Source organism: Poecilia reticulata, linkage group LG22 (genome assembly GCF_000633615.1).
Source record: "Poecilia reticulata strain Guanapo linkage group LG22, Guppy_female_1.0+MT, whole genome shotgun sequence".
Lineage (NCBI taxonomy): Eukaryota > Metazoa > Chordata > Actinopteri > Cyprinodontiformes > Poeciliidae > Poecilia > Poecilia reticulata.
The window spans coordinates 21,342,562-21,356,206 of NC_024352.1; the positions used below are offsets into that span (position 1 = coordinate 21,342,562).

The 13,645-nt window shown below is 36.2% G+C and overlaps 1 protein-coding gene across 7 annotated transcripts in view; it reads right to left on the reverse strand.

The window, feature by feature from the left end:
• The window catches only part of unc79 (unc-79 homolog, NALCN channel complex subunit), a 54,511-nt gene that overhangs the window by 17,769 nt on the left and 23,097 nt on the right, over positions 1-13,645 (reverse strand). For 5 of the 7 annotated variants that reach the window (XM_017302519.1, XM_008400074.2, XM_008400070.2 and 2 more), the window contains 12 exons: positions 13,118-13,241; positions 11,757-11,897; positions 10,717-10,932; positions 10,128-10,355; positions 9,372-9,513; positions 8,809-8,888; positions 8,586-8,734; positions 7,435-7,592; positions 4,948-5,129; positions 3,916-4,117; positions 3,658-3,840; positions 1,305-1,373 (listed from right to left, as the gene is read on the reverse strand). In XM_017302519.1, the coding sequence (XP_017158008.1) occupies positions 1,305-1,373; positions 3,658-3,840; positions 3,916-4,117; positions 4,948-5,129; positions 7,435-7,592; positions 8,586-8,734; positions 8,809-8,888; positions 9,372-9,513; positions 10,128-10,355; positions 10,717-10,932; positions 11,757-11,897; positions 13,118-13,241 (1,874 nt within the window). The remainder of the gene's footprint in view (positions 1-1,304; positions 1,374-3,657; positions 3,841-3,915; positions 4,118-4,947; positions 5,130-7,434; positions 7,593-8,585; positions 8,735-8,808; positions 8,889-9,371; positions 9,514-10,127; positions 10,356-10,716; positions 10,933-11,756; positions 11,898-13,117; positions 13,242-13,645) is intronic. The other 2 variants (XM_008400077.2, XM_008400072.2) reach the window with 1 other exon arrangement.

The window sequence follows — 13,645 nt, forward strand, 5'->3', positions numbered from 1 at the left end:
GAGGGGCGTAACAGCACAGAGGTGGGGGAGTCAACTCAACCTGTTCAGGGATAATGGAGACACCATCATGGAGCATAAACACAGAGTTTATGGGGTGTGGAAATGGGAAAGAAAAACAAATGAGCAGCAATCTGTTCGCAAAGGAGCACATTTTAATTATTTTTGTTTTATATCTTAAAACTCAACTCATTTAGAATAGAATAGATTAGATCCCCAGGGGAAAATTGCTTATTCCTTGACAAGCTTCTCCATCTAAGGTGTTAAATATTAATAATACAAATAACAGATAAAGTTGATAAAATATACGTATACCTAGAGTGATGCAAGTAATTCAGTATGACTGAATATAAACAAATAAATAATAAAGAAATAAATAAATAAGCATGCACAAGCAAGCGGTCATTTTCTTAAACAGTTTTTTTCTTGTGTCAAGAAGGTAGACACTTTCCAGAAGATTTTCATAATATTCTGAATTTAAAACATTTTTTAATTCAGAATATTCAGTCAGTAGTAAATACTGACTGAATAACAGAAAATTGTAGGTTTCTTGTGGTACTAACCTTAAGCTATATTTGTAAAATAAAACAAAAAAATAACCTCGATCTTTCTATCGCTGAATAGAAAAATAGATGAAATATTTGAAACACATAATTCTCCATGAATAGAGAGACGTTCATGTATACAGATGTTCAGTATCGTATGAAGAAATGTTAAAACTTCGCTTCAATGAGTGTTTTAACTCACCACAGCCCTGAAAGTTATCTGCGCTTCTTGGCGCCATGTTTTTTTTTAGCCATCATATTACAAATGTTCTTTTTTTTTTAGTTTTTCTGTAATCACATTCTCGCCTTCGTAGCAAATCATTAATTTTTAGTTGATAAAAGTTGTCGCTTAAGAAGCATCTCGAGTGTTTCTATTTCAAAACAGAAACGCATAAAGTGCATTTTGAATCCCAAACCGGACTCTGTTAGAACCATTTCTCTTCACACGCCGCCATCTTTGTTTCTGCATCAACGGCTCCGCTTAAGAATGACCAGCGGCGCCCTCATCACCTGAAGGAAACCACAGTCAGACTCATCACATTGTTTACAATGTGAGTCTGGATGGAGGCCAAACTACAACACTGATAGAACTAATTCTAATCTAACCATTAATCGACAATTAATCGTAAGTTAATTAATTGTTGCATCCCTAAGCTTAATTAATATGATTTTCACTTTTAAATGTTAGACTGAATGACTTGGTTTTTCCCCAATATGATACAATATATTAGTTGTATGTTTCGGATCTGGGTTGTAGTTTACCTGGCAGGACTTTCTCTATCATATCTCCAAGTGCCGGTGCAGATTGCTCTTGCCTTGTAAGCCCTAGTGCTAAAAACCACAGATGAAGAACAAAATTTAGGAAAATGTACAGGAAACGATGGAACTGGACACATGGTCTTCGAACATGTGATTACAAAAACAAAACCACACGTTGCAAATGAAAACATATATGATTAAAGACAAAAAAACACAATATGTCCATACAAGTCAGACTGTTTGTAAATGAATGGCATGAAAGGAAATCCTTTCTATGTTAAAAACAAAGAGCATCGCAAACTCGGTAAAGAACAAACTTAAAAAATGTGCTTGGACTTTGCTCAGATTAAATGTGGAAACAAATAGTTATTATTGTAACAGAAGAAACTCAAAACAGATCTTTATCAGATGTCAATCACAGAAATAGACAGGATTAAAACAGAAATTAGCAACAAAGACAGAAACTTAAAACTAACAAGTCTTTTAAAAATGTCATTATCCTAAATAAATGAGAACAAAACAACTCCCATCAATGTTTTGATGTGCATTTAAAACGTAATAGTTTTTTATTTTTAAATTAAGTTACTCCCACTTGGTCAAAATTAATAAAGCAATGTAATCTGACAATAAAACATTTAGAAGAAATCGGCCGTTAATATGAGTACATTCACACAGTGGAGAATAAAAATTGCATTAAAGGAAATTATCAGTTGGAAACTTGATGCAACCTGAGCAAATGTGCAGTAACTAAGGTTTTTATAGAGGTATGTTTTCAGAATTTAAAGGATTTATTTCCAAGACCTTCCAAGCTAGAGGAGAAGAGTAAGAGAGATAAAATGTCCAAAGCTCTCAGTGGGAACTGAAGCCGCCTCTGGGGAAGTCACCAGTTCTCCATAAAAACCATTAAAAACCATTAGATGCTTTCCAGTCGCCACATGTTTGCAGGAAAGAGCCTTTCAGTTCCACTCTCATGGAATGTAAACATTAAGTTTTCTTAACTCTACTGGGACTTTCCACTTGAACTGTGTGCTTTGCTCAGATCTTAAAATGCTAGTATTGATTCAATACTGATACAGACGTGGTATCAATATTATTAAGTTTGGATAAACTTTAAAGGCTATATGAACTCATCCCAGAACATTGCAGCTGCAACTAATGATTATTTTAGGAATCTTTAGTTGCTAATGATCAGTGTAATTGTTAGCAACTAATTGATTAATCAATTAATCAACTATCTGAACTCAACTCAACTATCTTTTAAATAAAATAATACTATGCTACTGTGTTAGCTATACATAACATAAAGTTAAATGACAAAATCAGGCAAAAGAAAAATGTTTCTATATAAAATTTATTAAACTTGAACAAAAACTGCAGGTGTTGTAAAACAAACTTGTTCTTTATTAAGTGAAGTTTCTCACAGTTGGTTGAATAACGAGAAATTCTACTCAAGTAAAAGTAGCAATACTTCATCATAAAAGTACTCAGGTAAAAGTAAAAAGCATAGCGTAGTAAAAATACTCGTTCCCAAAATGTTACTCAAATAAAGGTAACTAAGTAAATGTAACTGGTTACTACCCAACTCAGGAGTCAGTTGAGTAGACTCAGTCATATTTGTTTGAGCAACGTTTTGTGGAAAAAAATACTTTTATAAGTAGTTTTACTACATTGTACATGTTACTTTTATTTGAGTAAAATGTTTGGATACTCTTGGATACTCTAACCACTGTAAGCAACTTCACAGAACGAAGAAAAAAATATATATATATTGAGATATAGACACACCTGCAGTTCAAGTGTACAGATTTCATACTTCATAATAAAATTGCACAAGTAAAACATAGTAAAAATACTCCTGAAAGTATTTTTTCCCCAAAAAAGTTACTTAAGTAAATGTAACTACTTACTACAACTTCTAGTCATTTGAGAAGAGTAGTAACAACTATTTTATTTTATTTATTCAGTTATATTGGCTTGAGTAACTTTTTGGGGAAAAGTGTTTTACTACTACTTACTTTTACTCCAGTAAAATCTCTGCATACTCTACTGTGATTAGCTTTACAGAATAAAAAAAATGCTTTAGATACAGACACCAAGTGCACAAATTTTACTCAAGTAAGAGTAGTGATACTTCATAATAAAATTATTCCAGTAAAAGTACAATGTAGTAAAAATACTCCTAAAAGTAAATTTTCCTATAAACTTACTCAAGTAAATGTAACTGAGTAAATGTTTCTAGTTACTCAGCTCTGCTTGTAGGACTCCTGTGTCTTTAAAGCTCTTTGCAGACAGAGGTTGACTGCTGGTTTCAGTGCAATGAGGTCAAAGGTCAGACGTATCGTCTTGTTCTACTCACGAAGTCGGTTGCTCAGCGACTCAGGGAGGGAAAAGGTGCGTTTCGATTCCTCCTGGCCTCCCTTCACGCTGTCGCGTAGCGAGCGCACGCTCTTCTGCTGGTTCCTGGCGAAACGCGCCCGCCGTATCTTCCACATCGCCGCGTCGCTCAGGTTCGCCACATTGGTTCGCACAGCTGTAATCGCTATAAAAAAGAAAAGAGAAACCTTAATCTGTAAAGACGATCGGTTGCGATTCATCATGCGTGACGGCTACGTACTGGTGGGGAAGGGAAACTCCTTGTTGCAGTCCAGGTGCAGCTGAGCCTCCAGCGATAGCGTCTCAAAGCGGTTGACGAAAAACTCCCAGCTCAGAGCAGGAATGTCTTTCTTCAGGAAGTGCAGCAGGAGAAGTTTGCTGAGAATGATGGGCCGATCCCTGACGACGGTGTCAAACTGGAAGTCCAGACACAGACACAAACCCTGCAGAGCCAACAGGTACACAAACACAACAAAGAATCATTATTCAGTATTGACCAAGAAGTTCGCACACTAAGATCAAAATGCCTTTAAGCAGAGATGGGTAGTAACTAGTTGCATTTACTTCCGCAACCTTTTGGAACATTTACTTTTAGGAGTATTTTTACTACGCTGTACTTTTTACTTTTACTTGAGTAATTTTATTATGAAGTGTTTCTACTCTTGAGTAAAATTTCTGAATCTTCTACCCACTGAATGAAAAACAAACATGTTTTAACAAAAAAAAAATCACCAGACACAGACACACACCTGCAGTTTTTGTTATAGTTTATAAGTTTTTTATTGATAGAAACTGATTTTGAACATTTTTCTTTTGCCTGATTTTGTTACTTTTTGTTACTGATATGAATTAATACCAAAATTTCCACTTAACTTTATACTTTTATATTATTTTATTTTTAAATATTAAATGATTGATAATTTGGCCAGTTACCCAGTACTTGAGTAGACTTTTTACTAAATACTTGTTTACTGTTACTTGAGTAATTTCTTGGCTGGCTACTTTTTACATTTACTTGAGTACAATTTTTGGGTACTCTGTCCACCTCTTCCTTTAAGCAATTTGACAAAAAGGTGAATCATCACAAAAAAATAGACACTTTTAGTCTTTATAAGCTTTGAAACAGCACATAAATGTACACAAATAGTTCCTCAGAAAAGAATAAAAACTTGGGACATTAGTCGTGACAAACATTTGATTTGCACAACTTCAAAACAGGAACAAGTGACCCCAAAGTTTCCTACATATCAGTTATTTTCTGCTATGGGCTGACCTGCAGCGCCGGCCTCTTGATGGTGTCCAGCAGCAGTCTGGCCCTGGTGGCCACCGAAGGGTTGACGTCCTCCACCGAGGCCAGAAAGCAGCAGAAAGCGTGGGCTAAGGAGTACTTCAGCAGGTGGTTTTTGGTCACAGCGCTGATGTCCAGAAAACGACACAGCACCGCCACCTTCTCGACTAGAGAGAAAGAAAAATTATCAGGAACAAACTGTGAATAAAAGGAAAGAAGCAACCACATGCTAGGGACACAAACAATTAATAGTCAGTCGATGAATGATTTATTAGATTAACATTTTTTCCAACTGATTAAAACATCCACTTAAACGTCCTTTTAGTGTTGTAGTTCGGCCGCCATCCAGCAGAGGGCGCAGCTGGTCATCCTTAGTCATCCTTAAACGGAGCCGTTGACGCAGAAACAAAGATGGCGGCGGAGCCAGAAGAGTAACGGTCCAAATTTTTTAATTAAGTCCGGTGTGGGATGCAAATAGCATTTTATGCGGTTCTGGTTTGAAATATAAACACTCGACAAGCTGCTAATGTTTCATTTTAATTGCGCTGATTTAGCTGTGCTGAATAAAACGTTTGATTTCGAGGGTTTTGTGAGTTAAAGCATTTCAGGAGGAACCACAGACATGAACGTTTCTCTGTTCACGGGGAATCAATAGTTTTTCATATTTTATTCTTTCCATCTTTTATTTTTCTATTCAGCAACCTAAGAGGGGCCTCTACTGTTACATTTTATAAGTATTTCTAAGTTTCATAATGTTAGTAAAGGACATTTTTTTTATTTAGCCAATACTTAGTATTGCTAACACAAAATAATGTAAAAATTTTAATATATATTTTTAAATTCTGAATATTATATAAAAAAATAGCCCTTTGTGTTCTGGAAACAGTTACAAGTCAGTTTTTTTTTACATGGATCCTTAATCGTAGTCAATTGATAAAATCAATTTTAGATTAAGAAGCAATTCATTTATTGAAGATGATTTATGGTGTTTTAGCCAATGTATTTTTATTTTTATAGATGTAATTTTAAAGTGACCAGTAGAATCAAGAAACCATTTGAATAACACCTGCTACACAACATGAAATAGACTTAAAGATCTCAAAAATCAACACACAATGCTTCAATCTAAAAAAACAAAACAAAAACAAAGACTTTCTGAGAAACAAAGTCATTCTCATCAATCGGTTAAGGGAACCTGGGAATGGAGAAAACATGGAGAACCTGTATTTAATTTCACATATTTCCAAATATATATTTTTTAAAGGCAGATATTGTAAATCATTGAACGTTTTATATCCTGGAGGGAGTTTTGTCCTCACTTTGAGAATCACTTGTTTAGAAAAATGTGAAAATCTCATGTTGACCACTAGGTGTCAGTATGGGAGAACAATGGAGTTTAGGCAGCGGTTTGAAAGCCTGTTGGTGCTATTTAAGACTGAAATATATTAAAAAATAATGCCAACATGTGAACATTTATAATTCCTCTCACCACCTTTAGATAAATACATAGTTTCTGCTTAGAAAGTCTTATTTAATAAATTCCAAAACTCATCTTTTTCTGAAGTGTTGCTGATTCTTTGTGTTACTTCTACTTATTTCTAATAAACCCAGATATTTACTGTCGCCGTATCATTTGCCTGGTGCTTTGTGTCAACATTGTAAAACTGCTCTTCATCTGCCATAAGGCAGGATAACCATTATTAATTACTAACCTAACAGGACTGACACGAGTAATCGGCTTAATCGTGATTAATTGTTTATTGAAATTATCCTCAACTAATTTATTAATCGATTAATCATTAACTGGAGTATTGAGACAAAAATAGAGCAATTTGGTGAAAGAACAAAAGAGTCAAATCCGTAATTAAGCCAAAACTGTACAAAAAATATAACAATTTTGCATTTTAAGATGGAAAAAAAAATCTCAAGTGGCAAAATTTTAGCCACAAATCTGTTAAAGCACTTTTTACTATCTAACTATTAATCCAAAAAACAGACAACAGATCAGCCCTGCACTTTATTTATGTTAAGTGAAGTAAAAGGGGTTGAATTTTTACACGTTCATGTTAAAAGAATGTTTTTTATCTGCAGATGCAATCATTGCTACAAATAGTCAGGCATTCACTAAAAGTAATGGTACATTATTGCATTTTAGGTAATAAAATCTTTTTGTTCTAATTTTACAAAAATAAAAATAATACTAATATTTGAAATACATTTGAAAAATTTTATTTTTTTAATTAATATACAAAAAGCTTAAATGGTGAAATGAAAAATCAGCAGAACACACCAGCAATCCATTAATCATCAGAATAATTTTAAGTTTCAGCTCTAAATCCTAAAATGTCTCATTTGGCAAAACGGGTCATAAAAACACAAGTTTACTAATTCACAACTTTCTGTGCAGGGAAAATATTGCATAATATTTTGATGTCAGTAAAGATCAGGATACTGAAAATCAAGCCGTCTCACCAGCTTCAAAGCGTATTTTCCAGTCTTTGCTGTTGAAGTTTGTGTTGATGAGCTTCCAGAAGATGTCGGCTCCGTGGGACAGAGAGAGCGCGTGGAGAAGCTGCGGCACGGCCAGCGAGGCCAGCTGGCAGAACTCGGACTTCAGCATCGACCACAGGCTGAAACACAGAACGCACCAGGAGTCACAGAGCGATCCGAAACCAACCAGACCGACCGCGGCTGCAGGCCTGTCACGATAACAGATTTTACTGGACGATAAATTGTCCCAGGACTTATTGCGATAAATGATAATATTGTTGTTTTGAGACCATTTTCCAGCAATATAATAGCAATAATGGCATAATAATGCAAGAAGACATTCTCAAGGATCAATAAAATGTTAATTCTAGTGAAAATTTAAACACTGCAACCAGAAGACATTTGAAATATCCAAAATGAATAACGACAAATGAAATGAATTATGATGTCTGTGTGAAGGGATAGATGAGACCGAAGACTTTTGTCATTCAGTTTTTGGTAAAAAGAGAGAAAAGAGAAAAACGATAAATCAAGCAAATGAAAATTATTGAGTTTCTTTAAATTTTTCATGCAAATAATTGATTTATTTTTTATTGTGACAGGCCTACAGGCGTGTCCAAGGTATTCGCGGCATTAAGAGCAAATTTCACATTTCAAGAATGGCCTAAACTTGCCTTGGTGGTTAAAATCTTTAAATGGAAAAAAAATTATTTTTCTGGGGTTTTACTTTTAATTTAATTTATTAGTAATAGGGACCAAAAACATCCAGAAACTTTCATGAAAATGCAGACCTGGGGATGCACATAAAGCAGCAGTGAGCCATAAACTGTTCTTGGTGCTAAAAAGAGACAAAAAATCCAGAAAAAGATGAAAAATTTAGGATATGATTTGCTGTTTTGCTTTGTTTTGTTTTAATCTGGCAAACCTGCAAGACCCTTTTATGTTTTAAGCTTACAAAGAACTACAGATATCTGACTGCTTTGCTCATTTCATCAAAATATTCTTTGTTTATTTAGCGAGTAAAAATAATAATATAAAATAGTTAGAAGCACTACAAATTTTGTGGCGCCTGGAGAAGTTACAACTTGACATTTTTGGCCAAAATGTTTGGACACCCAGGGTCCTTTCTGCACCTGGGGATGAGCATCTTCTCCTGGATGTAGGCCAGGAACTGCGGGTGATCCTTGCAGGCCAGGTACAGACACTCTCCATGCAGGCACAGGATCTTCAGGCAGTTCAGCATGTTAAACAAGATGTCAGGCTCCTCAAACTTGGACATTTCCTGACAACACAGCAAAAAACCATGACTAACAATGGAAATGCACAAACCAGCATGCAGAGGTTCAGAGCAGCTACCTGCAGGATGGTGTATATCAGCTTTAAGGACACAGGGAGCTGCTGGTAGGAGAACTTCTTGTCAGAGTTGTTCTTCATGGCTGGAAGGGAGAAAACCATTCAACACAATTCAACTAAATAATGAACAAATTTCCTGTAAATTATATGTTTTTGTTTATTACGTTTGATTTTTTACTGTAAAATGAAGATAAAATTAAAAAGGACACAAAATTTGTGCTTTTTGGATCATCGATGTTGGCAAAACTGACCACCTTAAAATGAGCTTTTCTCCAAACTTAAAAATAGATATGAAGACTTTATCAGGTTGATGCGTATCAGTGACTCTGTTTCTCATCTGCTTTAAATGGGGACAAAATGTTTTATGAGATCTTTTACTTCATCTTGTTCAAACCGTAATTAGTCCTGAGTGAGGATGGAGAAACTGAACCAAACAAATTTGTTTTTTCACGGCCCATGGGTGACAAGTTTAATCTTTTTTCCATCTATAAACTGCATCTAAGTGTGACAAATAAAGGCATCAGTTGTTTCTGTTTCCATTCAGCCACAGTGAAACGGGTCCGGACCTGGGTTCTCAGGAGAATGGTTGTTGGGGTTGTCGTTGTTCGGCTCACTTGGGTTTTCTCCTTCGTCATTTCCATTTCCCGTCCCAAGGGAGAAGTCTGGTTGACACGAGATCAGCGTGTCCTCAAGACAGTCCGTCGGCTCCTACAGAGACAGAAAATGTCCCACTGTTTTCTCCTGCGAGATGAATCACGTCTTGACGTTTGTATTCAGACTGTAGCTGAACTTCAATTTCCCAACTCTTTTTCAGGAAAATGTCACTAAATGAAGAAGCTGAGAGACGGTTTGAATAATCAGTCAAATGTGGGGTTCAATCCTGGTGTTTTGTGTTGCTACTTTAAAGATCAAAATAAAAAGTATTTATACAAATAACATAATTACACAATAACAAAATCAGGCGTATTCTTTCTAGAAAAAACTTATGAAACTTTAACAAAAACTGCAGGTGTGTTTCTGTGTCTGGTGAATTTTTGGTTAAAACCAAAAATGTTTGTTTTTCATTCAGTGGGAAGAAAATCCAGAAGTTTTACTCAAGTAAAAGTAAAAAGTATAATGCAGTAAAAGTAGTCCTAAAAATAATTTTTTTCCAAAAAAGTTGCTCAGGTAGATGTAACTAGTTACTACAAATCTGTCATTTGAGTCGAGTACTAGTTACTACCCAACACCGAGGTAGATGGAGGTATTTTAGGTACTGATGCTTGAGACAAGGAGTCTTTAGGGCTTTAACATAAAGCAAGGTTAATTTATGCGCGTCTCACCACCAGGCGGATCTCCTCGCGGGGGGTCAGCCTCTCCAGAAGCTCGCAGCCCAGCTGGTAGCACAGGATGCTGGATTGGCACAGGCTACACTCAAGGGCCTTCTCATCCTTCTGGCAGGTGTGGGATCCACCCCACGGGGCCTGGAAGACGTTGTTGATGATGCTGACGATATCCTTCCCCAGGCTGCTGTCTAGACCCAGCATCACACCGTCGTCCTGCAGCTCCATCTGCGCCGGCATGGGGGAAACAGACACGTAACGGGGCAGAAAGTGGAGCGCGACACAAATTTCAAGATCCCACCTGTGGGCCGTGCTGGAACTGAAATGTGTCTGTGTGGATTTAAGCTGCTGCGTTCAGCTGAAACCGGATAATTGGCTTTTTTTTCTGTCTCTATTTTCCTAATTTAGGCCTGACATGATAACAGCAAATTGTCCCAGAAGACACAAACGATAATATTGCTGTTTTGACACCATTTTCAAATAATATAATGGTAATAATGCAGGAACACATTCTCAAAGCTTAATAAGCTATTAACACTGGAGCTGGAATAAAACCTTCCAAGAATAAATGAATGATTTTATGTGTCACCTGCTTTAAGATGAGATCAAACATGAGGATGAAACAGCCGAGGTTCATGTCGTCGTCGTCACAGTCCAGGTCCAAGGCACAGTTTCCGGTGGCGTGACCCAGGTTCTTAAAGGGGCTGCAGCGCAGCGGGCTCCTGAACGGGCTCCTGAAGGGGCTGGGGAACGGGCTCAGGGTGTTGTGCTGCCCGCGCCGGCCCGGATCCGACACGACGCTCACCTAAAACGAGCCGGGCCGCCATCAGACAAACAGAAACAACGCTTACTTTTCACCTTTCACGTCTCAGCCGTCTTTGCTTTTTTTACACACGTTCTTTAATCTTGAACAGCACAAATCGAGAGTCGTTCGCAGACATAACGCCACATCGCAGCCAATTCCAATTAAGCCCCTCCAAGATGGCTATTTTTAGAGAGCGGTGGTTACCGTGGCAACGGGCAGCACATCCCAGTGAGTGATAAAAATACATATCTCAAGAAGAAAATACATGTGGGCAACCTGCACTGCAAAAACACAGAATCTTACCAAGTATTTTTGGTCTAATAGTTTCTAGTGCACATATTTTAGACACTTTATTTGTTTATTTTTATTTTTTCTTTACTTTTTAACATGTTATTTAAAGTAAATTATTCTTGTTTTCTATTATCTACTTATCTATTTATTGATGTTTTTTGTATATTGTTATGTTTGTGTGGTTCTGTGTTCAAATCTGGAAAATCTAAATAAATAAAATTAAAATCTTTCGTTTTAAGACTACACTTCAAAAAAACACCAAATCTTACCAAGTATTTTTGGCCTAGTTTCTAGTGCAAATATCTTATTACATGTGTAATAAAACAAAACTAACTTATAAGTAACTTTTCAGCAAGATACAGGAGCTTGTTTTAAGTAAATAATTAATTAATATTTACCAAAAAAAAGAACTTATTCAACTGGTAGATTATTTTTCTTGTAATAAAGACATTTTTCCATGTTACAAGTGGATTAATTTGCCAGTTTATCTGGTACTTTTTCATCAGTGTTAGTAAATCTGCCGTCCTGCTCACCCGGCGAGCGCCGGTGTTGCCAGAGAGGTCGGAGGCGCGAGCCTTTCTCTGATTGGCCAGCTCCTTCAGCGAGTTCACGCCATCGGAGAACATCCCAATCAGCAGCTGGAGAGGCACAACGATGTCCAGCTCAGACAGAACCTTGGTCCAAACAAAACACAGAAACCAAGTCAAACGTTTAGCATCTGCAAATCTAAAGAAGGAACAAATATGAGTCCTACTTACTTTATCAAAAAATGTGATTCCATATTTACATAGTATGGTCTGTAAACAAGGCTGTCATACAGTATGTCTGAGAAATAGGGCTGAAACGATTAATCGTGATTAATCAATTATTATAATAAATCATCCTATAATTTACTAATCAATTACTCGTTAACAGGAGTACAAAGACTCAAAAGTAGGACATTTGCTGAAAGAATAACACATTCAAAGCAGTCATTTAGAAAATTGTGCAAAAAATAAATAAATGTTGCCTTAAAGATAAAAAACAATTGTCTGTAAATATGTTCTTACCAAAACTTCTCAACTTTTCATAGTTTTAGCTTCACCTGGTTCAAATTCTGTAAAACAAAATCTCTTATGCAACTTTTTCTATCCATTTATAAACCCAAAAATAAACAGATCAGCCCTAAATTTTATTAATGTTAGGTCAAGTATTTACCAAGTACCAAGTATTTTTGGACTAGTTTCTAGTTCAAATATTTTTAGTACTCTTGAAATAAGACAAAGCTAACTTGAAAGTAACTTTTAAGCAGGATTTAAGAGGTTTCAGGTCATTAATTGCTTAATATTGATAAAAAGCACTAGGCTCCACTGGAAGATTATTTCACTTATAACAAAACATTTTTACCACTTTATAGGTAACAAAATGTACACTTTCTTATTTAAATTAGGAACTGAATTATTTTCTTGTTTACATCGCTTAATATATATTTAATATTGTACAAAAAAGGCTAAAATAAAATATGCGCACTGTGCCAATTCTTAAAAAAAAGATTAATGGTCAGAATCGTTAGTTGCAGCCCGACACATAAACATAAAATTTGTAATTTAAATGAAGTCTGTTGCTCTCTCCGATGTGATTTTGGCCCAGTTTCTGAGAGGAAACATAAGTAATCTCTTGATAAAATCTGAGACAGAAATCATGAAACTCTTCCACGTGTAGCAGCAGCAAGCAGTGAGTGCATATGGGATGAAAGCCCAAATCCCCCGCCGCCGCCTCCAGTCTCAGTCTGTGACCCAGATCCATATTCAGCAGGGCCCCCGACCGGACTCTCAGTCCCGGTTACAACCTGTTCAATTCACACTCGCCGTGGACGGAGCTGCAGGAGGAGAGCAGACCTGTGTGTGTTTCTTACATGCAGCCACAGAAGAGCCTGCTCTTGCACCGACGCCGGGTAGCCGGAGAATCTGCAGCTGATGAAGCCGAACATCTCCTCCATGGAGAAAGGCAGGGGGCACAGCTCAATATCAAACATCTTACTGCAGGCAGAGGAGCGGAGAACAGAAAATCAGGTCCATACACGTGAAATCTTACCAAGTATTTTGGTCTAGTTTCAAAATAAGACGAAACAAGCTCCTTCGTCTTGATGAAAAGCTACTTTTAAGTTATTTTTTGTCTTATTCACTGCAAAACACAAACTCTTACCAACTAAATTCGTTCTAGTTTTTAGTGCACTTGAAATAAAAGATAAATAACTTACAAGTAACTTTTCAGCAAGAGTTAGAAGCTTGTTTCAAGTCTCTAACTGCTTAATAAAACATTTTCCTTTTTTAAGTGAAAGAATCTGAAAGTAGAACGAGTATTTTTAACTCAATAATTATTAACTATTGACTTAAAACAAGTTCTAAAGTTACTTTTTAAGAAAGCTTTATCTTATTTCAAG